Source organism: Panicum virgatum, chromosome 9N (genome assembly GCF_016808335.1).
Source record: "Panicum virgatum strain AP13 chromosome 9N, P.virgatum_v5, whole genome shotgun sequence".
Lineage (NCBI taxonomy): Eukaryota > Viridiplantae > Streptophyta > Magnoliopsida > Poales > Poaceae > Panicum > Panicum virgatum.
The window spans coordinates 2327305-2350078 of NC_053153.1; the positions used below are offsets into that span (position 1 = coordinate 2327305).

A 22774-nucleotide genomic window follows, 5' to 3' on the forward strand; every position below is an offset into this window, starting at 1 on the left:
CCGAGTCGAACAACACAGTAACGAGTTGATCATTTATGGAAAACATACCCGTCATCACTGGAGCTCCCTCAGGAATACCCTCAAGGGTGGTGTAGTGCACTTGTCATGGTTTGAAATGAGCCACTTGCTGCTTCTAACTCTGCTGACCGGACTGCTGGCCCTGCTTCGGTGGCATCGGGCAGTTGCATGCGAAATGTCCAGGCTGCCCACAGTTGTAGCATGGGAATAAATTGGGGCGCATCCCCGACTGCTGTACCCATACCTTCTGCTCACCCTGCTGAGGAACAGGAGGCCTGACGGTCCCCTGTGACTGTGTGTACTGAGGTGCCCGATAGCTCCACTGCTGCTGTGGCTGGTGCTGAAAAGGGGCTCGCTGTGGGCCCGACTGCACCAGACGGAACCTCTGAGGAGCACTGCTAGAAGATCCCCTGCCGGTGCCTTTCTCTTCTTCTCCGCCTTGTGAGCTAGATGGGCATCCTCCTGAATCATAGCCCCATTGACTAGCTCACTGAAAGTGTCAAACTTGATCATGGCCAGGATGGGCATCCTCCTGAATCATAGCCCCATTGACTAGCTCACTGAAAGTGTCAAACTTGATCATGGCCAGGCGATCTTGGAGCTTGCTGCTAAGCCCCTGCCGGAAACACGCCTGTTTCTTTTCATCGATATCCATATGATAACCGGCGTACTGAGACAGTGTGTTGAAGGCCTGGGCATACTGCATCACCCTGTTATTACCCTGCTTCAAGGCTAAGAACTCCGTGAGTTTCCTTCTGATCACCCCTGCAGGGATGTGATGCGCCTTGAATGCTTCTCTAAATTGTGCCCAGGTGAACCGGGTACCTTCAGGGAACATGACCACGTGATTGTCCCACCATTTACGTGCGGGACCCCTGAGCTGCTGGGCTACAAATCCTGCCTTGTCCCCATCATTGTACGGGTGCAAAGTGAACTTGGACTCAATGGTCCGGAACCAGCTATCTGCTTCCAGCGGCTCATCTGCTTTGTGGAACAGTGGCGGTTGAGTGCTCAGAAACTGCTCATATCCGGGGACAGCGGGCTGTTGGTGATGTTCATGCTGCTGCGCTCTGCCCTGCTCCACAATCTCCCGAAGGAGTGCCGTCTGCTCGTCTCGTCCAGTGAGCATGGCCGCAATGGCCTGGGCCAAATCAGGAGGGTTCGGTGGGCCCGCCATTCTGCATTCAACCATGATTGGATTAGTTACATGATTCTTGATTACAAGATAATCCACCATGGAAGAATGCAGAAAGCATAAATTAAACCAAAAGGCCGGAAGTTTTGCAGAGCCAAATCCGGAATGTCCGGATTTTTATCCGAAATATCCGGACACAAGTCCCGGACTATCCGGAACTATATCCGGAGTATCCGGATATTCATGTCGTGTTCACAACGCCCCCACCCTTAAGAAACAGAATTTTTTTAAAACAATAAATGACATGAAACAATGAATGACATGATGCATGATCGTCCTACGCTACCTTCTTACACAAAAACTACAAATAAAAAGATAACTTAACCAATTACTATATAGGCAATAGCGAATAACTATCCCACCCGATTTATTTTAAGCCAGAAATTCACCGTTAACTTAAGAAATCTTAAAATTAGTCATACTCGTACCACCCCCAGTGCGTTTCGGCTCTGATACCAGCTGTGACGGAACTGCTAAATTATAACTCTAAATTAAGTGTAGTGGCCGTCATTTGAACACATCGGGCGCATTAGCTTAATGATTTAATTTGGCTATCCTTTCTCAACCCACGGCCAGATCGAAACATCACCGGAAGTCCCATGCGAAGGCGGCGCAGATGGTATAAGCACGACAAAATACTTGAAAATATACAAGGATGACAACCGATAACAAGAGTTTTACAAATTTAGTTTAAAACACAAGCTCACATAATTTACATAAATTACATAATTTAAAATTTTTACATAGCGTAGCCAAGCTCAAATGGAAAAAAAACATACAACTACATTACTTCACTGGTTCAGTTCTAACACCACCGGTCAGACCGGTGCTACCTGGCATAACCAACCACGTTCAGACCGGTCCACTGACCGGTCAGACCGGTCGAAACAAAACTGAGAGCTGCACACCTTGCCCTCAAGTGTGCAACCCGCCAAATCCCTAATCTAAGGGTCTCTCTCCACTACTTCCTACCCCTCTGCATCTCTACTGATAAATTTGACGCAGCAGGGATAGAAATCGACGTCTGGGTGCCCTGAAATAAAATATGGTGGCAACAAACCCTAAGCAACAAATACTCAGCAAGACTTATCCGACTCGTGGGTATAACTTAGCCCACATACCTAGACACGCAAGGCTTTTGGCTGGTGGTTATTTTGCAAAAAAACAACTAAAGTAATTCCTTACTTTCATTATTTTAGCCCCAAATTCTATATATAAATTAACTCTAATCTAATATTTGCACGAACCAACTATAACAAACATGGTGGTGCAATCAAAATAATTCAATATGTTCAACACTATATACAGATAGCTCACATTCTAACATTTTGCTACGATGCAGCAAAGAGATCAAGGCCCTCATAACCGTGAGACACGGCGAATCGATTCGATTTATCCTTGCAAGGTAGACCTAACCAACACGGCATGCGTATGCCCCGTCGGACCACACGCACCAACCCTTCCCCTCCCCGCCACGAACTACAGAACCACCCCACCTTCATATAGTCAGCCGAGTTCAACATGAGACCACCAAAAGTAAACATATGCATCCCGTTTCTCCGCGACTACTTGACTCGCCCTAAGGGGTGGTGATGCAGTTCTGTACTTTCGAAGCGAGGCAGTACTAGGCTTACCGGTTTCGACTACCTCCTACTCCCGGCATGCGGTTAGTACAGTTCAATCCCCGATCAGCACTGCCGACAACGACAGGTCCTTAATCGACACAGACGGGGCTAAGGCACCCAGAAACCCTGTCCTGCTGCCATCCCTAAATATCCTCATCATTTCCCCGTCCGGTCTCAATTTCCGTATCAAATTCAATAACTCATGTACTGGAATATAAATATATCTTATATCTCGCGAGTAACCGGAAATTACTCGACTTCTAAACACCCCATATCTCGCGAGTGACAAGAGATCACTCGTCTTTTCTACCGAGAACCATTAAGCATAGCACTCCTATCATCCTATGCATTCTAGTATATCTCAGGGAAAAACCTAGGGATCATGCAACTAGGGTTTCAAACAATTCATAAAGCTAATGCACAAGTAATAGAGACATATATATGTGTTATAAGTTGAAATAATAGGATGTGCACCGGGGATTGCCTTGAGTCTGCTGCTCAGAACTGGGGTGAGCTGGGCCGTGGGCCAACTCCCCACGATCCTCCTGCTGCGGGGCTTGCCCCTGCGGCTCCTGTGGCTCCGCAACCACCTCGTATATCACCTTCTCCGCGGCGGCTGCTACATGTATGCATATGCATATGACATGAGAAAGGCATGCATGATTTATAAAAATTACAAGTAACCATTAACCACATTAATTTCTAACCATTTGCACCAACTAACCCCAATTCAACCCTCTCAGCTCTGCTTGCACCGGTCAGACCGGTCTGGCCTGTGCGCGCCTCGATACCAAAAATCCGTAGTATCCGGATGTATTCTCGGAGTATCCGAACTCCCAAGTCCGGAGAATCCGGACCTAACTCTGGAATGTCTAGATCACCACAAACCCGGAGTATCCGATCCAATGGCCGGACTGTCCGGGCCCCTACCGGTCAGACCGGTTCCTCCGACCGGTCAGACCGATCCAACCCAGACCAAAAGCTGGAATCCTTGGCGCGGCGAAAATCGCCCACAAGTCCTTAAACCCTTCTAGGCACTAGTTCAGGGATACATTTAGATGTTTTTGAACAGAGAAAATCACCTAAGATCATCTAGAAAAGGAGATCGATTCATTCCTAGCTAGAGTACCTTGGATGAGTCCTTTTCACGCGAAGAACTTGAATCCACTGCTCCCCAGGGAGGGAATCGCGAAGAAGAAGCTTCCCCACGCCAATTTGATCCTTCCTAGTCCTTGGAATCAAATGGAAATGATGGATTGGGGATTTAGGGCTTTGGGGGTGGGGAGAGCTCGGGAGGGGCGAGCTGAGCACGATAGAGGCGAGTGAGCTGGTGAGGGAGAGAGAGTGATTTAAATACTACGGGCCCCAACAAAACGGTTGTCTCAGCCCCAACCGGTCTGACCGGCAGACCGGTCTGGCCCAGCTGACAGGAAGAGTTTTTGATTAGCGATTTGTCGCATGAGTTAGAACTAATGACTATAATAAACTTTTAATTACAGGTGATTAATACCTGGAGTGTTACAACTTGCAGCCTACAACGAGTCAATTCTTCGATTTGGGGGAAGCGGGAAGGTGGTTAGGTGCTTCGCTGTGCAGTCCGGCAAGGGAAGGGTACTCGGCAGCTTCTTCCGACGCAGAAGAAGAATTGTAGTGTTCAGGATCTTGTTGTAATTCTAGTTTTACTCAGGGTCCTTTACACAAAAAAAGGTTTGTACTGTGCTTGATCTTTAATACTAGTTACAGTCCTTCTCGCAAAAAAAAATTCTTTTTCAGAAGACCGTTCTTTTTTCGAAAGACCGACCGTGCGTGCTAGTCACTAGCACGATCCAAACTTCTCGCGCCGTCGCGCCTCTTCTACAGCTGACCAGTACAGTGGGTCCAGCAGCTGCCCGCCGCTGCACCACCCGCCAGCTGATCGCAAATTCTGGCCCTGTGGGCCGACAACGTTGCATTTTTTTTTTCCAGGGCACAACTTGGGCCGTGAGGGCCTGCAAACATCTGGCTATGTACAACCGACAATCGGCCTTACAAAGGATACACCGTATTTTGCAACACGAGCTTGTACCAACAGAAAGCTAGGATTTCAAGTTGTTTGTGGTATTTCTAGCACAAACTAATAGCACAGTTTCGATAGAGTTATTCAACGTAGCACCAAGGCTTTGCGGCATCTCACCCCCAAAGGGTCAAACATTGCCAGTATGCCACCAGAACAATTGTCCCAGCTCAAGGTAACTGAGTTGCCCTGGTGTGGAGTCGCGCTTTCCTTCTGAAGCACTCATTTCTATCGCAAACCTTCGCAGATCATGTAGGTCTCCCTCGAGCTAGGTCGGGTCGCTTTGGGTCTCAACAATGATACTTTCTGGAACTTCACTTTGCAAAACTTGCCGAACCCTGCACCAACACAAGAAGCCGGGGTGAATGTCAGATGAAACAATAACACTTAGTCCAAGCTTTAGTGAAAGAGCACAGATGCACTTCTCAAATCAGATTATGGTCGCTCTAAAAAAAAGGTAACAGTCACAAATTATATTAACCTGATACATCCTCGTTCTCAAGAAACTTCAATACTAGGTTGCCTCCACGACGAAGAACGCCATCCTCATCAGGATCAGGTTCAGTGGAGCTCAGATACTTCTCTATTGTATCACTGTAGTCAGATTCTTTTACTTTTATCTTCCCTATTGCCAAAGAGAGAGCACGCATGCCCAATTCGCAAGATATAGCTTCATCTCTAGTTTTGATTCCCGAAATTTTTGGACACATGTCCGACAATATCACAGAGAATCCTCGTTCCTGTAGAAGACAAAATCCATGAATCAAAGTATCAAACTATGAAACTGAAACCCTTGATTCGGTCTCTCTAATCATAAGCATAAACCAAAAAGGGAAAGTTTGGCTTTTCGATTGATGAATTCTCCTAAGAACACTAGCGCAGAGTACAAAGATAGAGGTTTGGGTGTACACCACATATAGGCGGCTGAACAAAAAAATGAAATCAGCTTCACTAAAAAATGATAATGATTTCATTTTAACAACTATCTATCATGCTTTTCATTTCAGGACTAAACACTTACTAAGTACATGGTGCCCTTCAAAGTTTGAAGCATCACAGCAATATTCAGACTATAAATTTCTTGCGTCTCTAGACTCTAGTCCCCAGTCGCAATAGTAAATTGCCTATTTGAGTTCTATTCAAAGTCTAGGAATGCTTGCCTTTCCATCTACGAAACATCATACATCTAATCTAAGTGTTAACTTCACTTCAACAAAGTAAAAAGTAGCCAAGGCAAATGCCAGCTTCAGCCCAATCCAAACTTAACTGAGCAATATGCCACCATTCCTTGTTCCAGAGTTCCAGACTAAGAGAAGCAAACAAATGCAAGCAGAAATATTCAATCACAATTCACATGATCACATCACAAAGGCAACGAGCAATCGAACCTGTGGTGACATCGCCCGAGCCTGTTGCTTCATCATAGTCATGACATCTGCACAGACCGTCCTGACCCGTGAGTCGCAGTGCGCAGAGGGGACCTTCACCTTCTGCTCTGCAACAACCGAGTCATCGAATCAGATTAACAGCCCATCCATCAACAGTCAACAGCATTGACGGACGACGATTTCAACCGCCACTGACCTTAACGTCGACGCCAACGACAACGCCGCCCTTCTCGAGGGGACCCAGGTTCTGACATGCTACCTGCACGCAGCAGCCACCGGGCAGGGCAAGTTAATCGCATCTGGAAATGAGGACTGATCACATGCTGAGAGCTGAGGAGGCAGGGAAGAGTAAACGGATCGTCACCTGAAGCCACGCGCCGGGGACGCAGCCGAGGTCGAGCACGGCGGCGCCCGGGGTGATGAGCCTGTGCTGCTTCTGCGTCTGGATCAGCTGCAGCAGCAACGCGACGGGTCAGCGGCATGAAACGGGAAGAGATAGGAACAGGGAGAGCGCGGGTGCGGACCTTAAGCGCGGAGCGGGCGACATAGCCCAGCCGCTGCGACTCGCGGTAGAAGAAGTCGGCGGTGCCCCCCGCGGCGCTCATGGCGAGTGGCGGCCTCGTCCGACGGCGACGGCGACGGCGGGGATTGCTAGGGTTTTAGCCCGTTCTCTTTCCTTTTTTTTTTCTCTCTCCTTTTGCATAGGATTTGGCCCGTTCTACATGGTTGGGCCGGCCCGTGTTGGGTTGGGCCCTTTGGGCATTCGCATGCGCAGCCTTTCAGCACGAACAGAGAGAGGGGTGACGTGGACGCCCTCCGCGCCGCGCGAGCCACAGGATCGGCACGACCTTCTAGACGGTTCTCAAACCCACCGGCCACTGCGGTTATCGACAGCACCAAACGAGAGGGGAATCCTGCACGAACCGAGTCGCCGCGAGCACGAGGTCATGGCGGATTCGACCGCACCCCGTCCAACCGTTCTCGTCACCGGCGCCGGCGGCCGAACAGGTACCTCTACCTTCCCCGTCAACTCCGTTGGTGCAGCGTTTAGGCCCTCGTAGTCGTCGCGCGCGGTGCCTTGCTGAGAGATGATCTGCCAATTCGCCTGTTGTTCAAGGCTGCTGAGACTCTCTGGTGGGGAATTTTGGTTGCTAGCGTGTTATGGGAATTTCGATCGAAATGGAAATGCCTTCGATTTTGGTTATTCACAATTTGACTGCCGTCTTCATAGATTTGGTAGATGCTAGTGAAGCTGCAGTGGCTCTGTAGCAATTCCCGCGACTCCATTCTTCTTTGTGCTCCCTGACACACTGGCATTACTTATGTTAGGCTTAGGCCATATTGTGTACAACAAGCTGAAAGAGAGATCCGAGCAATTCGTAGCAAGAGGTCTGGTGAGGACAGAGGAGAGCAAACAGAAAATTGGGGGAGCAGATGATGTTTACATCGCTGATATAAGGGATGCAGATCGTCTAGCGCCTGCTGTTCAGGGTGCTGATGCTCTCATAATTCTCACAAGTGCCGTCCCCAAGATGAAACCGGGTTTCGACCCTAGCAAAGGCGGGAGACCTGAATTCTACTACGAAGATGGAATGTACCCTGAGCAGGTTGGTTTAGTGAACCCGTTACAGATCATATGTCAATTGTGTTATTGTACAGGTTAAGCTTTGGTTAAAAAAAATGGTTATGGATGTGTGTAGGTGGATTGGATTGGCCAAAAGAATCAGATTGATGCCGGTAAGCTTGCTGTTCGTTCTGCTCAATGGATCAGTTATTATTTTTTTTGTCGAAAGAGCATACTTCAATGTATAAATATTTGAATTGTATTGCATATATTGACACTTGACAGCCAAAGCTGCTGGGGTGAAGCATATAGTGTTGGTGGGATCCATGGGAGGAACAAATCCTAACCATCCACTGAACAGTCTTGGAAATGGCAACATACTAGTAAGTTGGAGTTTGACTATTCCCCAAGACAACTGTGTTTCACGATGCACCTAGAAATCTAGATCACCTTTGTAAATTTGAGATCAAGAATTTTTGCATATGTTGTTTTAGGTATGGAAGCGCAAGGCAGAACAGTATTTGGCAGACAGTGGAGTTCTGTATACAATAATAAGGTACATACTACACAGAACATGTAGAGCCAAACAAAGTTATTCTGCTTATTTTGATTATGCTGTCTAAGAGACATTTATACGAATTGTGCTAATATTATTTTTTGTACATCTTCAAAAATCTTTACATCGTGTAAAGGCTGAAAATTGCATGAAACTAATACAAAAGAAAGTAGCCAATCTAATACAAAAGAAAGTAGCCAATCTTACTTTCTTCTCTGATATGTAATCCGATGCTCTTTCCTTCTGCCCCTTAAATTTTAGGCCTGGAGGTTTGCAAGACAAAGATGGGGGGGTGAGGGAGTTAATTGTTGGGAAGGATGATGAACTTCTCCAGACTGACACAAAGTCAATTCCTAGAGCTGATGTGGCTGAAGTTTGTGTACAGGTATGCATACTCATCCTGCTAAAATATATGCACTGAACCATCATATGTACAGATATGTCTACAAGAACCAAGTTCAAAATGAGTGTGGCCATGAGCCCATTGAACAGGCATGGTAACGCAGCCACTCTGATTTTGGACCTTTTTTCGTGACAGGCTCTGCAGTATGAAGAGGCAAAGTTCAAGGCATTTGATTTGGCATCAAAGCCTGAAGGTGTGGGCACACCAACAAAGGATTTCAGGGCGCTGTTCGCCCAGATTACTGCTCGGTTTTGAGCTATCACCTAAGAAACCTACGGCATGCCCACATTCTAGGTTTCCATGGTGTTCCATTCCATTGCTTGTGGACTTGTACTGCATATATAAAACTAGTAGCTTGTGAATGATGGAGCTTTAGTTTAGTGTGATTGTTACAAATCGCAATATCAGAACTGCTGAAAGAAACCAGTGTGTTTGGGGCTGAAGACCTGAAGTTAAAGAACACTTTCTGGTTGAAACTTTGAGCACTGTTAAATACCAATCAGCCAACTTACCTGGGCACAACTGGTGACCTGCTTCGGTTATTCAGATGTTACATCATGGTCCGAATGACATATCCTGGTTACCTTAGGCCTTTTAGTTCGCGAAAAATTTTGAATTTTGGTATCGTAGCACTTTCATTGTTATTTGGCAATTAATATCTAATCATGGACTAATTAGGTTTAAAAGATTTATCTCGTCGTTTATAGTTAAACTGTGTAATTAATTATTTTTTAACTACATTTAATGTTTCATACATATGTCCGAAAATTCGATGTGATGGGTACTATAGGAAAAATTTTTGTTGGAACTAAACATGGTCCTAGTGCAGTTTCTTGTCTGCAACTGGGTGCCTATTCTTTTTTCCCGTGAACCATGGTCGTCCTGCTGATTCTTTGAACAAGACATCTATTGATTGATCTTTCTATTTCATTGCTTTCGAGGCCTCATAATCCTGTCCCAGAACTCGGCTTCTTCAGATAATTATTACTCCTTCCATCCCAAATTATTAGTCATTTTAGTTTTTCTAGATACATTGATTTTTACTATGCACTTAGAAATTGCTGTTGACTATCTCATCACTCTTTTTTTTTCCAAGAAGTAACGAGAGCAAACAATAAACATCAAAATTTTATTGGTGATACTGATTATTAGTGACTTCAGTGATATAAGAGATAATCTGGTGCTACCCTATTGCACAAATATGTTGGGCAGGAACCTACAGGCTGCAATTTTCCCTGTAAAAGTTGACTTCAACTTTAAAAGGTAAATCTTAATATATTTGTAAAAGGCACAGCTTAGCCTAAACATTTTTTTTTACTGAAGCGATGATAGTTGTCAATGAATCAAAACAGCAGAAAAAAAAATTGGTGCTACTGATTCAATGAACAATATTAGTGTCTGCAATTCTATGATAGAAGAAACAAAGTAACCGAAACACCTGTTGCTCTATTACACCTAATATGTTTGGGAACTCCTGCAAGCAGGAAGCATATTATATTGCAGACGATTTGAACTTCAAAATTTTGTCACACGCACAAAGGGCTAATTCATAAACATTAAGATCATACAACAAAATGAATTGATAAATAAATGATAAATTCATGAAAGATGTCATAGCTGAGCCTAGCAGTATTAACATGTCTAACTAGTCCATGCAGAAAGAGCAAAGATGACACGGCCCTTCCAACCCTGTAGCATCCACTTGTTATCTTCGTCAACGAGGAAGTCCCTGTGATAGCTCTTGCTCACCTTGTATCTTGCTCTCTTCATTACCTCCTTGTTAAGAGGTAGGGGCCTGAAACCTGCTCTGAGGTTCCTCATGTGCCATTGCTTGTACGTCTCCGGCCTTTCGATCCTCTCCATACCCTCACAGGCAATCACATTCAGAGCTTCCCGTCCAACGTATTCTCTTTCAATAAGCAGCCTATGTTCATCCATCCGTGAGGCATTTGCTTCAAGCATATCAAAATGTGAAGAGAAAAAAAACATAGCCTCCTTGAATCGTGTCACGAAGAAGGGTGCATTGTAAGTACCATTGATAACCCCATGAACAAACAAATGGGGATTTAACTTTCTGATTGTGTTCAAAACCCTTGTCCTCGGGCTGTCATCTGTCACCGTCTCATCCATTATGTTCCTCATTCGGTAAAGGCAATTGACAACAAGAAGCTCATCGCTATTTATGTTGAGATCTTCAACCTGGATGGTATCCCACTTGCCAACAATGGCGTGATATTCAAAGGGGACATTGAACATACGGGCATACTCATGTAGTCGTCGCCCTGTTGCCTCTATACGCTCTGCAGGGCGGAATCCTGGCTGGGGAAAGTCAACACCAGTGATTCGAAGGCTTGGGGATCCACCACATCTCTTTGAGAACCGTTGCATGAGTACGGGATACTGGAAACCATACCGTATCCCGTAATCAATAATGTGCAACCTTGACGCACTCTTAGAAACATTCAAGATGTTCGAATTTGCGAAATAGTGAGATATTGTCATAAATGGGCATGCTTTAGCATACAAACCGAATGCTTTCAGTATATCACCAGTACAAGTTCTCGTTGCAGCAATTTGATGGTAGATGGTGCTACCAGAGCCAGCCAGACGAGCCTCAAGCCCATTAGCAAAGTAGTGAGCCAGCCTCTGGCCTGCACCTCCAGTAGCAGAAGAATGCTTCCTAATCTGTTTCAGCAACTCATTTGAATTCCGGTGATCATCAATAGCTGCAGCCTGAGCACAATGTATAAGTAGGGTCGTGAGATCAACTGCCTCCTCCTCCGGGCCAGCACCAGATCTTCCCTTCCTTCGTCCTCTTCTATTTCCTGATCCTTTCACATATCCACTGCTAATTTGTGCGTCAACTGGCAGTGGTGACCGGAACTCACAATTCTCATCAGTACACAAAAGTACTTCGTCAAACATCTCTCGGACCGTCTCCTCCTCACACAGTGCGGATTGTTTGCTCTTCCGCTCCTCCATCTCCAATCCATCATCATGCGGGTTCTTCCGACCTTTATGAGCAGCACAAACTGAACCCTCCTTCACCATTTCACAAGGTGATTGGCAAGATTTCTGAGTACGTCTGACCACATCATCCAAACCTCCCATTCCTGGAATTTCACAATGACCAGTCATCCAAGATTTCCCTTCATATGCCTGTGCAGGCTTAGCAGACTTAAGGATGTCAATGAAGGGCTTCTCAACGGCGAGGAGGGCCGAATCCTCCACAGATGCACTGGTAACAGGAAAAGACTCATAATCCTCGTCTTCAAGAAGGAACTGATTGATGTATGCAAGGACCGCATCATCTGTGATGGTTTCAGATAAGTCCTCGGAGTTGTCCAGCTCGGTTGTGGTGGTTGATGCTGGACTTGGCGTGATGCCACCAGGCATGACCAGGGATGGAGATGCAGATGGATGTGGTTTGGCAGGAGGATTATGGCTATGGAGTCCATATGAAGGGAAAAATTGAACTTGTGATTGTTGCTGGAGGGAGAAATTAATCATGCCACCGGTGGGTGGATTGGAGTTAGAGAACATATCACCAAAGTCAAGCTCATTACGAGAACCAGGATGCATTGCCATTCGAGCTTGTAATGACAAGATTTATGGTTCTGACTTTCTATGTTGCAATCCCTTACAGGTTCATCAATCGCACCACTCCATACTCCTTCTCGTTCCCAATAACACAATGATTCCGTTCAGAGAACTACAAATGACAAGAAAAGCTGATGGCGGAGCAAGTATTAGCATTCCATGTTTATTGCGGGCAAGTAAATTAACAGGAGAAAGAAGATAAGGTTACCCTTGAATCCAACTGAAGAGCATACGACAACAACTCTGCATCAAGATCTGTGATCCACGCTCCTAGGGAAGACTGAGAGAGGAGGGCAAGCAAACGTCGCTTACGTGCTTAGCTGCGGCTATGAAGCGGCGATACCCCCCACCCGAAGTCCGGACGGCGCCGCCGCCCCTGATGCGAGGAACCTTTGAGAGAGAAAGCAGACCCTGGTGTGAACCGGACGATATGCCGCTGGAGCAGACCCGAGCAGTTGACCACAAACGTAGAACAGACGAAAATCAGCTCGAAGACTTGTTCGTGGGTCGCCACTATCGATCCAAGAATGTGACCTTCTATCACCGGCGGCCCACAAACACATCCCATTGCCCCGAGGCCCGATCCTTGGGCCCACAAACCGAACCGAGCACAGCCCACTCGGCCACTCCGCTCCGTTCGCTTGCTGCGGCGCAAGCGCACCACCTGTCCTCCGAAGCCCGACCTGACGCGGGGGCAGAGCCGGACACCGACGCGTTGCGACGTGTGCGGCAGGCGGCGCTTGCGCTTGTCCAGGCCGGGCAGAGCTCGGGACCCCGCCACCGGCTAGCGACTGGCTCGAGCCGCGTGCTGTGTTGTGGGACCTGTGGCCTGTGGGGGCCCGGCGGCTGGCGCGTGGCCCGTGGCAGCAGCAGCTCATCGGGTCAATGCACACACTCTATGCGATATCCGGGTGTGGTCACGGCGGCGATCCGATCATCATCATTCGTTACCGGTCAATTCCTACGTCCCGCGAGGCCGCGACACGCAGCACAAGGCGATGCCAAAGGCCATGGCCAGGCCCCCCTGCTGGGCGCTGGCCGGCTCCGCCAAGTCCAAGTCCCAACCGAACAAGGGGGTGGCGCCAAATGCCTAGTCCATCCGGCGATTTCGAACTTCTAGGTGTAGTAGGACTCGCCGCTGCGTCCGCCAACTTGCAAGCGGCCAGCTGATCTACTCCTACCGAGAGAGCAATGGGACTCCCTGACGGCGGCAAGCTTTACTGAACTCGGGCGGGGAAACTTGCCGACAGAAAGAAACACAAGGGAAACACAAGTAATCTGACGAAGCCATGTTCTGAAAGCTGAAGTTGTGAACTCGACCTGAAAGTATCTGAAACTATGACTTGAGCGTCAAATGTTCAGATTTGAACTTTGAACCCCATGCGTTTTCATTTCATGTGTTCCAAACCAAGCATGTGCTCTTGAGAAACAAAACGAACCACAAGCATATAACCCTTGTTTTCAGGGGAAAGAAGAAAAGGCGTAAGCATCTAGTACTGCCGAAAAAGAGCGAGGGCGATCAGGTCAAACCCTTATCAACTTGTCCAGACTCCGGTCAGTTGGAACGGTGGCCCAACGCAATCTTCTTAATGGATACAAAAACGACAGGCCCTGACGCGCAACCAACCCGGCGCACCCGCGAACACAGAGAAGAAAATAAAAATAGGAACAGCCAAGGACAAGCACATGGCCACCTGCGCCAAGATCTCAAAGAGAGACAACGCTTCATGCTCCGGCACATGTATGACACTACCTGCATGCAGATCTCAGTGACCGAAGCATTATCCGTTTGCCTTTGGGTTCCACCTCCACACAGACACCAGAACAAGCAAGCTGGATTTATTCAGGCCATAGCCATTCAGCAAAAAATGCTCACAAAACCTTTTTCCAGCAACAGCAGCAATCCATTAATGTGGACTGAATTCTGCATTCAGATGCTGCATGAAGGTTCAGTATGGACTGAACTTAGGAGTAACTGACAGCAAGCAATCAGAAGAGGACACAGCAGCGTGTGAACGTCTGAAAACTTTGGCCACGCTGGGGGCGCATCCAAATAACCAATCCATGTGCCGCTGTACCCGTATGTCAATGTGCTAGCAATGCTGTAGCACAGGCGCGCAACGGATCGGCGCCGTCGGTGAGGCCGCAGTTGTCAACTTCACCTCGCATAGGAATAGTAGTACACAAGCGTGCTAGAATTCCACTACGGGGGTACGGGTACTACTACTAGCAGAGAGTAGCTTGAGGCGCCACGAAAGTCTCGGAAAAGCCGGGGTCTTTTTTTCAGACCCGCCGTGATTGATTGGGGGAATGAGAATTCCCATCGCGGATGGCCACAGCAGACGAGACGAACCGCATCCGCCGAGTGCAGAGAAACGAGAGCATGCAGCTCTTGTGCTCTTTCCCCTTGTCTGAACTCTGAAGATGATCATCTCGCGCCCTTCTGCTTGTGCTCTTGTGTCGCTGTGAGTTTTGGGGGCAGTACAGATACTCTTCTCGATCTGGCCACGGGTGTGTCCAAGTCCAACGGGGCACGGATCCATCCAACACGTACATCCACAACCACCGAGAAGTTAAAAAGATGAGGCGAGCGCCGTGCGCGATCCGGTGCCCAGCGGCTGCCGCGCGTACGGCATGGGGTCGTGCCGCAGCGCTAGGTCCGTAGCGCAGTCCGTAGTAGGAGGAGTAGTTGAGGTGGTACGCCGCCGCCGTACGGCTAGATAGGAGCCTACACCGCCGGCCGCCCCCCAGGTCAGATCGTTACAGCTGCGCAGGGAGGCTCCAAGGTGCTGCGGCGAGCCGTGTGACTCTTGCTTGGCTTCTGCCTGCTGCTAGTGCATGTGCTATGCTAGGCAACGCCGAAATGTCATGTGGCTAAGCTAGTTTAGGCTTGGAGGATAGTACGAGGGGGTTGCAACTGCAACAACCCTGCGGGTAACCAAGAGCGAGCCTGCTAGAGCTGACCAACCGCGCCAATGATTAGGATCCATCGGTAACCTCAGAGTTGACTTGTACCCGTACCGCCAGTGAATGTCTGATGTGTGTGCATGTCAGTGTGTGGACGGGAGCACGCAGCGTTTGACCTCTCACCGCCACCAGCCGGAGACGTGGAACCGAAGATTAGCCACGCTGGAGAGAGAGTTCACGCGCGGCTCGCGCGTCCAAGAAAACCGTTACGCGATGGCGTACGTGCCTGCCGCTGGAACGAGACAGCTAGGCGCACCCACCGCCACCGCAACGTAGTACCGCATCGGGGACCGCGCGCGGCGAGCAAGGCCGTCGCCGTCGTATTCACGACGCCGGGGCACGTACGGCCGCGTCCACCAAACCAGACCAACAAGGAAACCAAGGCCGCTCTAGCGAAGCGAGTTCTCCTCCGGAAAAGCCGGAGGTTCCGTTGGGGCGGGGCACTGGCCTGTGGCCTCTCGCGTCGCGTCGCCCCGCCCGTCTCGCCGGGGGTAGTCTGGGTGTGGTGCCCTGGTGGTGGGCGCCCTCGCCTCGCCGGTGGCCGCGGCGCTTTCGTTTGACCCGTGGCGCCGCGCGCGCCGACCAACAGAGCCTCGCGTTGGCCCCCGGTCATTTTTTGAACTAAACCGTCGTCCTGCAACTGCCGACCGGTAAATCTCTCGTACGTTCGCCGCGCGATCTGACGCCTGACCGACACTGGCTCGGGGCGCGCGTCCGTCCGGCACTAGCTCGTGCGACCATGCACCGGCCCGTGCGTCGCAGGCGCGCGGGCAGCGCAGTGAAGAGGGATGGGGGAGCCTGCTGGAGGAGGCGGCGGCGGCGGCTTCAATTCAATTCCGGCGCCTTGAAGCGCGGGGCGCGGCGGGACCAGCCGACGGCGAGCCCGAGCCCGACCGGAGCGTGTGAACGACGCCAGACGGCGCGTGTGCCGCGCGCGATCAATTCGGTGGTGGCGAGAGGCTCCGAGGCGATCGGCGGCGAGGATGGCCCGTGGGCGGGCGCACGGGGAGTAATGGGGAGGCGCGCCATGGTGGTGGCGTGGCCGTGGCGCGCAGGGATCCGAGGCCTCGTTGTTCGGTGGGGGCGTAGGGCCGGGCCACCCACCGAACATTGGCTCGGGTGACAAAATCCACGCGCGTTCTTCATTGCTGCCGTTGCGAACGAACCGAAACCGGGGTCATGTCGTGTGGGGTCGCTCGCTCGCCCGGCGGCAGAGCCGAAAACGATGCGGATCCGGCCGTACCAGCTGGGACGGAGCCAGGGTTGGGGGCTCGATCCCCCCCCCCCCAACCCAAGGCTGAAGCCCCGTTGATTTCTGCAGTGAGATGCTCTGCTAGAGGTTGAAGAAGACAGTAAATCGAGTAGGTAGGCCTTCAGGATGCATGAAACTGGCCCACAGCACTGGCTAGTTACCTGTTGGGCTTCACTTTATTTCCAGGCTTCGCGCCTGCGTACCAGCACGTCCCGCGGCGTAAAACTGGCGGCACCTACCGGTGAACGTTAAAACCACAGTGGAAACGAAGCCGGTGCTATTGCTATCGCGCGAGCGGGACGGCTGGTGATCGGCGCGTACGTACGTGCGTGCACCCAACAAGCACGTGACGTGTCACGCGCATTAGCATGAAACCGTACGTCGAGTTTAGTTCACGAGCCGGATCGCATCTACCACGAACAAGAACAAGATGGATCGCATCGCAGCTACCACTATTTTTTTACTTTTCTCCATGGCCCGGCTGCATGGTCGAATTTGGTCACACACCAACCCTATGTCCGGGGGACCAGCAGGTCCCCTCTACGTTGCTCAAGGTCGAACGAAGGCATGTGTTGCAATTGCAGTTTGCAGCAGCGCAGGTTCCAACCCCAATCATTTTCGATGGCTATGCATGTAGGACACGGCATCCTAGCAGCGATGCTCCGCAGTGTTCAGCCTCAGCAAAAGCAGTGACAATACTAGCATGATGGAGGCTGATGGTTTTGGCAAACCAGTGGCTCCAGACGGCCATTGCTTCCCTCCCTCCACATTTTCCGGCGCCTTTTGTTCAAACCTGCATGGCATTGGCATCGAAAGTTGGAAACTTTGACACCGTAGCCGCCGCGGGTAGCGCGCGAAGCACAGGAGCGGCCGGGCCGGGCAAAAGCGCCGTCGGCAGACCGCAGGCACAGGAACGAGGGGACCCCACAAGAACAGTGTGGAAAAAGCAACACGGACGTTCCAAAAGCCGATCCGTCCAATTCACTCGCGCCGTCAGAGGCGGTAGCAGCAGCGAGCGAAAGGCCCAGAGGAGAGGGGGTAGGCCACCGGCGCGGAGGGAGAGAGAAAGGGCAGGTCGGGTCGAGGCGAGCGGCACACAACTTGCGATGGACGCAAAGCACGCGCGCGGCGGGGGGGCACGGGCACCCAGCCAAGCAGCCAACCGTCCGCCGCGGCGAGCCAGCGTGTGACGGCGTGCGGGTGATGGAGGATTGAGTTGAGGCGCGGGGCGGGCGGGCGTGCTCGGCGACCGCGTTATCCCAGGGCCGTCCGGTTGCCTCCTCGGCCGGAGCCCGGAATCATGGCGCCACCGCCGTTGGGATCATGGAGCCCGGACCGGAGCACGGCAGCGTGGGAAGGAAAAAAAAAAGGGCACGACCAAATGATTCGCCGAATCATCGCTCGATCGGGGGGCAGCAGCGCAGCGTCGCAGTGAGAGGAGGTCAACTGTCAACAGCTGATACTACTACCCGCAAGGGAAACGTGACGCCACGCCACGTCTTTCTTTTAACCCAAACGACTCCTGATTCTCGCGTAAGTTAAAAGAAGGGATCAAGAAAAGAAAACTCTCCGTCAGTTGACCAGGGTTATCTGCGGGCCCACGCTGATGAATGAGGATGACGCCAACACAATTACTACTGTAACCCGGCGGATTTTGACTGGTGAAATGCAAGCGATCCGCCTATTTGAACAGTGGTGTGTACCATAAGAAGAATCTGAGCAATCAGCCACGTAGTAAATGTTCAGTTAACTCGCCATCAGGCAGGCAGCTCACCTCCCCCGGCATCAGCTGCTAAACCGGGCAATCAATCGCGCCTTCTCCTCCGCGCTCGCTCGTTTCTCCTTTCCTTTCCTTTTCACACCGCTATACCAACAGAGTCACAGTCTCAGGAGAGAGAGAGAGCGCGCCATTACCTGGTCTGCCTTCATAAATACCACCCGCCCTTGGGCCTTGGCAATTTGGCATTGGCCTCCCACCACTTGACCACCCCGCCCGTCCTCTTCTGCGCCGCAAGCGCTTCGGCTGCTGCTGCTGACGGCGGCCGCCGTCCCGTAGCGAGTGCAGACGCCGAGTCGCCAGGAAGGAAAGCAGCAAGGCAGGTGAGGAAGAAGAAGAACAGGAGGGGATGGCGGCAATGCCGGCGGTTCTGCTGCTCCTCCTGGTGGCCGCGCTGGTCGCCCCCGCCGCCGCCCGCATTCCCGGCGTGTACGGCGGCGGCGACTGGCAGAGCGCGCACGCCACGTTCTACGGCGGCAGCGACGCCTCGGGCACCATGGGTACGTTTGCTTGGGTCCGGCTGCCGGTGGTTCTTCTTCTTCTTCTTCTTCTTCGGGGACGCAGCTGGTGATCGACACAACGGCGGTCGGTGTGGGCTTTGCTTTGCAGGCGGCGCGTGCGGGTACGGCAACCTGTACAGCCAGGGGTACGGCGTGAACAACGCGGCGCTGAGCACGGCGCTGTTCAACGAGGGCCTGAGCTGCGGCGCCTGCTTCGAGATCAAGTGCGAGAACCAGCCCGGGTGGCGGTGGTGCCGCCCCGGGAGCCCCTCCATCCTGGTGACGGCCACCAACTTCTGCCCGCCCAACTACGCGCTCCCCTCCGACAACGGCGGCTGGTGCAACCCGCCCCGCCCCCACTTCGACCTCGCCATGCCCATGTTCCTCCACATCGCCGAGTACCGCGCCGGCATCGTCCCCGTCTCATACCGCCGGTAACGCTCATTGCTACTCCTTCAGTCCTTCCTCCAATCCTAAAATCTTACAAGTTTTATTTACTTTTAAGTGCTGCGTTTTAAATATTTCGATAGACGATAACAATGGCCGTAAATTCTGTAAAATAAAAAGGTCACATCAAATATCTGGACATATGCATGGAATACTAAATGAAGTCTATTTATAAATTTTTTTGCATGTATGGGCTGTAAATCGCAAAACAAATCTAATGAGTCTATTTAATTTATGATTTGCAACAGTGATGCTACAATAACCATCTGCTAATTATAGATTAATTATCATTATTAGATTTGTCTCGCGATTTACAACTCATCTGTGTAAAAATTTTTATAAATGAAGTTCATTTAATATTTTAAATTAGTAAAATTTCTTTGCAAAATTTTTACAATTAAACAACTAAACACGGCCAATGTTTTGTGTCTTGGTCCCGTCGTTGGGGACGGCGCAAGTAGGAATAGACATTCGCCTTGGTCCGAGCACCGGGGTTTTTGTTTACTCCATTCGCCTCTGGTCGTCTGCATTCAAGATTCCTCCTTCCTCTCCCTCCCCACACACGTCTTTTGAGGCGGCTCCGGCCTGCACTTTTTTTTTCTGGTGGGGGGAAGAAAAGCCTCCGTTCCGTCGCGGCCGCAGTCACTCACAGGCGTCCGGTGGTAACGCCCACCGGCCGACCCGCGTCCGTTGCTAGCTTTCTGGCTGGCGGCTGCCGTTTCGTCCACCCCGTTTGCCGGTTCCGTTGCACGGACCGGCACGGCATGGCGGTTTGATTCCTGCCCGGGTCGCCGTGATCATCATCACGGCCAGGGCTCGTGGAGGGTAATTACTGCCCCGGCGGGGGCACGGGAATATGCACCGGATCCGGGTGTAAAAGCGGGGGTAGGTACTAAAACTTGGGAGTTGGTGAGCAGCCACATGAGGAAAGGAAATCATCTATCCTGGACCTGGAGTATACTACGTGGTAAAGTTGATTTGGTCCAGAGCTAGAAATGGACGGGAGGGATAACTTCATCCTGCCCTGTGTGAGATAGTGCTCCTCTTTCTGTGATCAAGGAGTTTCCTAGCTCATGCTAGTCCATTTCTCCGTGCAGTTCTTGGCAGCTTTGGTAGGAGTAGATCTGGGATTTGGACATTATTGCCAGTAGTAGTCTAGCAGTAAGCAAAGCTTTGTTGTTACTTGTTACTCCTACTTTTGTTAGCATTCTGACGAGCCACCATTTTGGAAGGCGACTTTCTTGACATTCTGTCCCGGTCTATAAGCAGGCACTTGCTGTGTCCTGTGCCTGGTGTCAGTGGTAATAACACTGGGAGAGAAGACCACCACCGGAGTCGGCTACAGCAAAAGGCCCAGAGAAGCCTCCAAAACAACATGGGCGCTGTAGTGGGAACAGTATACAACACTCCGGCAGGGCACGCCACACCACAGGCTTTGACCTTTTTCACTTTGGCCGGCGGAGGGGGACACGCCCGTGATTCCAGCCTCCGTTCGTTCAGGCCTCGCTGCCTTTCCGGTTGGGTTCTCCCGTCCCACATCTCCATGCCCTGCCGGCGGCCTACCCCCTGAAATAGTGAAATGGCCCGTTTGCCCTTGGTTCCTCCGGACCCCGTGACCTGTAAAGCCCAGGGGCCATCTCGTCCTTCCGTCCTGCAGCTCCGCCATTACGCGTGAACCCGTGGTCCTGCTCTGCTCCGCCTCTGCACCCTCCCGACTGCGCTGCACCTCCTGACCGTGGCCGGTGGTTGGCCCGTCCTTTCTTTTCTACAGCTGCAAGTTCTTGCATTCACAGTTCTGCCCCTGGGGAAGCTTTCAATGTAGCTCTGTAATAGTCTTGCTAATTGTTATTACCTGCTGATCAACAAAAGTTGTTTACTGTTTTTTACTGAACAAGAAGAAATGTGCGCATGATCGTCTTTGCAGGGTGCCGTGCCGGAAGTCCGGCGGCGTGCGGTTCACCATCAACGGCTTCCGCTACTTCAACCTGGTGCTCATCACCAACGTTGCCGGCGCCGGCGACATCGTGCGCGCGAGCGTGAAGAGCTCCAGCACCGGGTGGCTGCCCATGTCCCGGAACTGGGGCCAGAACTGGCAGTCTAACGCCATCCTCGTCGGCGACGCGCTCTCCTTCCGCGTCACCGGCAGCGACCGCCGCACCTCCACCTCCTGGAACGTCGCCCCGCGCAACTGGCAGTTCGGCCAGACCTTCGAGGGCAAGAACTTCAGGGTCTGATGCCCGTGAACATCATCATCTTCCTCCTCGCCGCCGGCGTGTGATTCGGATTCAGCTACAAGTGAGAAAAAAAAGAAGCTAATGTCTTCTCATACGTAATTAGTATAGTCATTAAGCGTGTGTCAGGGTGGGAATGTCCGTTCAAGTTCGCGCCTTCTCGCCTTAATCCGTGGTCCAGGTCCTCTCTGAAAGGAAGCTTTTTCTTCTGAGCAAGGGGGCAAAAGGAGGGTAAAGTCTAGAGTCAGTTAGGGTAAATTTGTCGTCACAAGTCACAACTACTCTACTGCAATAGTGTGCTTGTGACTACCAAGTGTGGTTATGGATCTTGTTTGTGGTTAAGCCTTGCTTTTGGGGTGATTTCTGTCGGAACACTGGCTGAAGTGGCTGCCAAGCTGCAGAGCTCAAAGCTATGTGCGGTGAGTGTAGCCCGCAGCTGCTTGTTCCTCCTCCATCCCGTGTCATCTATCTCCATGACACGACGTGTTGGTATCTCTTATCATGAGCCTGAATTTAAGTAAGGTGATTAGACTGGTAACAAGGTTGCTACTACTGTTTGCTTTTCTTTTTCTTTCTTTGTGATGCTCTTACCTGCTTAAGAAACTGATGTGATCTTGGCATGATGGCGACGGCGATGATTCGTTGCCGGCTCCTTTTGCGTCAATGCTGGCAAGACTCTCGCTTGCGCCGAAATGAAAATGTTTGGCCCTGTTTAGTTTCTAAAAAATTTCCTACAGTACACGTCACATTAAATCTTCAAACACATGTATGAAGCATTAAATGCATTCGAAAAAATAATTAATTACATAGTTCAACTATAAATGACGAGACAAATTTTTTAAGCTTAATTAGTCCATGATTAGATATTAATTATCAAATAACAATAAAAATACTACAATATTCGAATCCAAAAAATTTCACGAACTAAACATGGCCAACATGGCCTCAAAGGGATAAAGAGGAAAGCGAAAGCCAGGGTCTCTCTGCTTTGACTTTGGGGATGGTTGGGCATGGCGTGGCGCGCAGCATGATTAGGCGTGGTAATGGGCTATGGCCCTAGTGACTTCTTCATAGTCCAATAAGGCTCTTAATTTTTTTTAGCTCACAATTTTATAAAATTAAAGCCCGGCCCTTTTCTAATTCAAAATATTGGGCCATTTACCACCTCTAGGCATAGGCATGATGCTACCGGTGTCGA

General features: G+C 50.5%; 4 protein-coding genes across 4 annotated transcripts; 2 read left to right on the forward strand and 2 right to left on the reverse strand.

Moving 5' to 3' along the window:
* Nucleotides 1-4837: 4837 nt before the first annotated feature.
* LOC120690420 (ribosomal RNA large subunit methyltransferase E-like) lies at nucleotides 4838-6958 on the reverse strand. Its single transcript, XM_039973059.1, has 6 exons — nucleotides 6804-6958; nucleotides 6644-6730; nucleotides 6476-6538; nucleotides 6280-6381; nucleotides 5373-5631; nucleotides 4838-5229 (listed from the first exon to the last, which is right to left on the reverse strand). Exons 1-6 carry the CDS (start codon nucleotides 6882-6884, stop codon nucleotides 5120-5122), a joined length of 702 nt encoding a protein of 233 aa, XP_039828993.1. The 5' UTR covers nucleotides 6885-6958; the 3' UTR covers nucleotides 4838-5119.
* Nucleotides 6959-7115: 157 nt separating this feature from the next.
* On the forward strand, nucleotides 7116-9324 carry LOC120690419 (uncharacterized protein At5g02240-like). Its single transcript, XM_039973058.1, has 7 exons — nucleotides 7116-7287; nucleotides 7615-7886; nucleotides 7980-8016; nucleotides 8129-8226; nucleotides 8338-8399; nucleotides 8661-8784; nucleotides 8938-9324. Exons 1-7 carry the CDS (start codon nucleotides 7227-7229, stop codon nucleotides 9055-9057), a joined length of 774 nt encoding a protein of 257 aa, XP_039828992.1. The 5' UTR covers nucleotides 7116-7226; the 3' UTR covers nucleotides 9058-9324.
* A 939-nt stretch (nucleotides 9325-10263) lies between these two features.
* On the reverse strand, nucleotides 10264-12901 carry LOC120691160 (scarecrow-like protein 30). Its single transcript, XM_039974160.1, has 2 exons — nucleotides 12611-12901; nucleotides 10264-12533 (listed from the first exon to the last, which is right to left on the reverse strand). The coding sequence occupies exon 2, from the start codon at nucleotides 12388-12390 to the stop codon at nucleotides 10444-10446; it is 1947 nt and encodes a 648-aa protein (XP_039830094.1). The 5' UTR covers nucleotides 12391-12533; nucleotides 12611-12901; the 3' UTR covers nucleotides 10264-10443.
* Nucleotides 12902-18575: 5674 nt separating this feature from the next.
* LOC120691766 (expansin-A7) lies at nucleotides 18576-22144 on the forward strand. The gene is made up of 3 exons (XM_039974954.1): nucleotides 18576-18898; nucleotides 19008-19332; nucleotides 21270-22144. Exons 1-3 carry the CDS (start codon nucleotides 18748-18750, stop codon nucleotides 21577-21579), a joined length of 786 nt encoding a protein of 261 aa, XP_039830888.1. The 5' UTR covers nucleotides 18576-18747; the 3' UTR covers nucleotides 21580-22144.
* Nucleotides 22145-22774: the final 630 nt, after the last annotated feature.

Excerpts from the sequence above, each read along its gene's own strand:
- LOC120691766 (XM_039974954.1), top strand. The coding sequence starts at position 18,748 with ATGGCGGCAATGCCGGCGGTTCTGCTGCTCCTCCTGGTGGCCGCGCTG. Across the intron at positions 18,899-19,007 it reads CGACGCCTCGGGCACCATGG|GCGGCGCGTGCGGGTACGGC; the intron begins GTACGTTTGCTT and ends TTTGCTTTGCAG. Across the intron at positions 19,333-21,269 it reads GTCCCCGTCTCATACCGCCG|GGTGCCGTGCCGGAAGTCCG; the intron begins GTAACGCTCATT and ends TCGTCTTTGCAG.
- LOC120691160 (XM_039974160.1), bottom strand. The coding sequence starts at position 12,390 with ATGGCAATGCATCCTGGTTCTCGTAATGAGCTTGACTTTGGTGATATG.
- LOC120690420 (XM_039973059.1), bottom strand. The coding sequence starts at position 6,884 with ATGAGCGCCGCGGGGGGCACCGCCGACTTCTTCTACCGCGAGTCGCAG. Across the intron at positions 6,539-6,643 it reads TCCCCGGCGCGTGGCTTCAG|GTAGCATGTCAGAACCTGGG; the intron begins GTGACGATCCGT and ends TGCTGCGTGCAG. Across the intron at positions 5,632-6,279 it reads CTCGGGCGATGTCACCACAG|GAACGAGGATTCTCTGTGAT; the intron begins GTTCGATTGCTC and ends TGTCTTCTACAG.
- LOC120690419 (XM_039973058.1), top strand. The coding sequence starts at position 7,227 with ATGGCGGATTCGACCGCACCCCGTCCAACCGTTCTCGTCACCGGCGCC. Across the intron at positions 7,288-7,614 it reads CGGCGCCGGCGGCCGAACAG|GCCATATTGTGTACAACAAG; the intron begins GTACCTCTACCT and ends TGTTAGGCTTAG. Across the intron at positions 7,887-7,979 it reads ATGGAATGTACCCTGAGCAG|GTGGATTGGATTGGCCAAAA; the intron begins GTTGGTTTAGTG and ends GGATGTGTGTAG.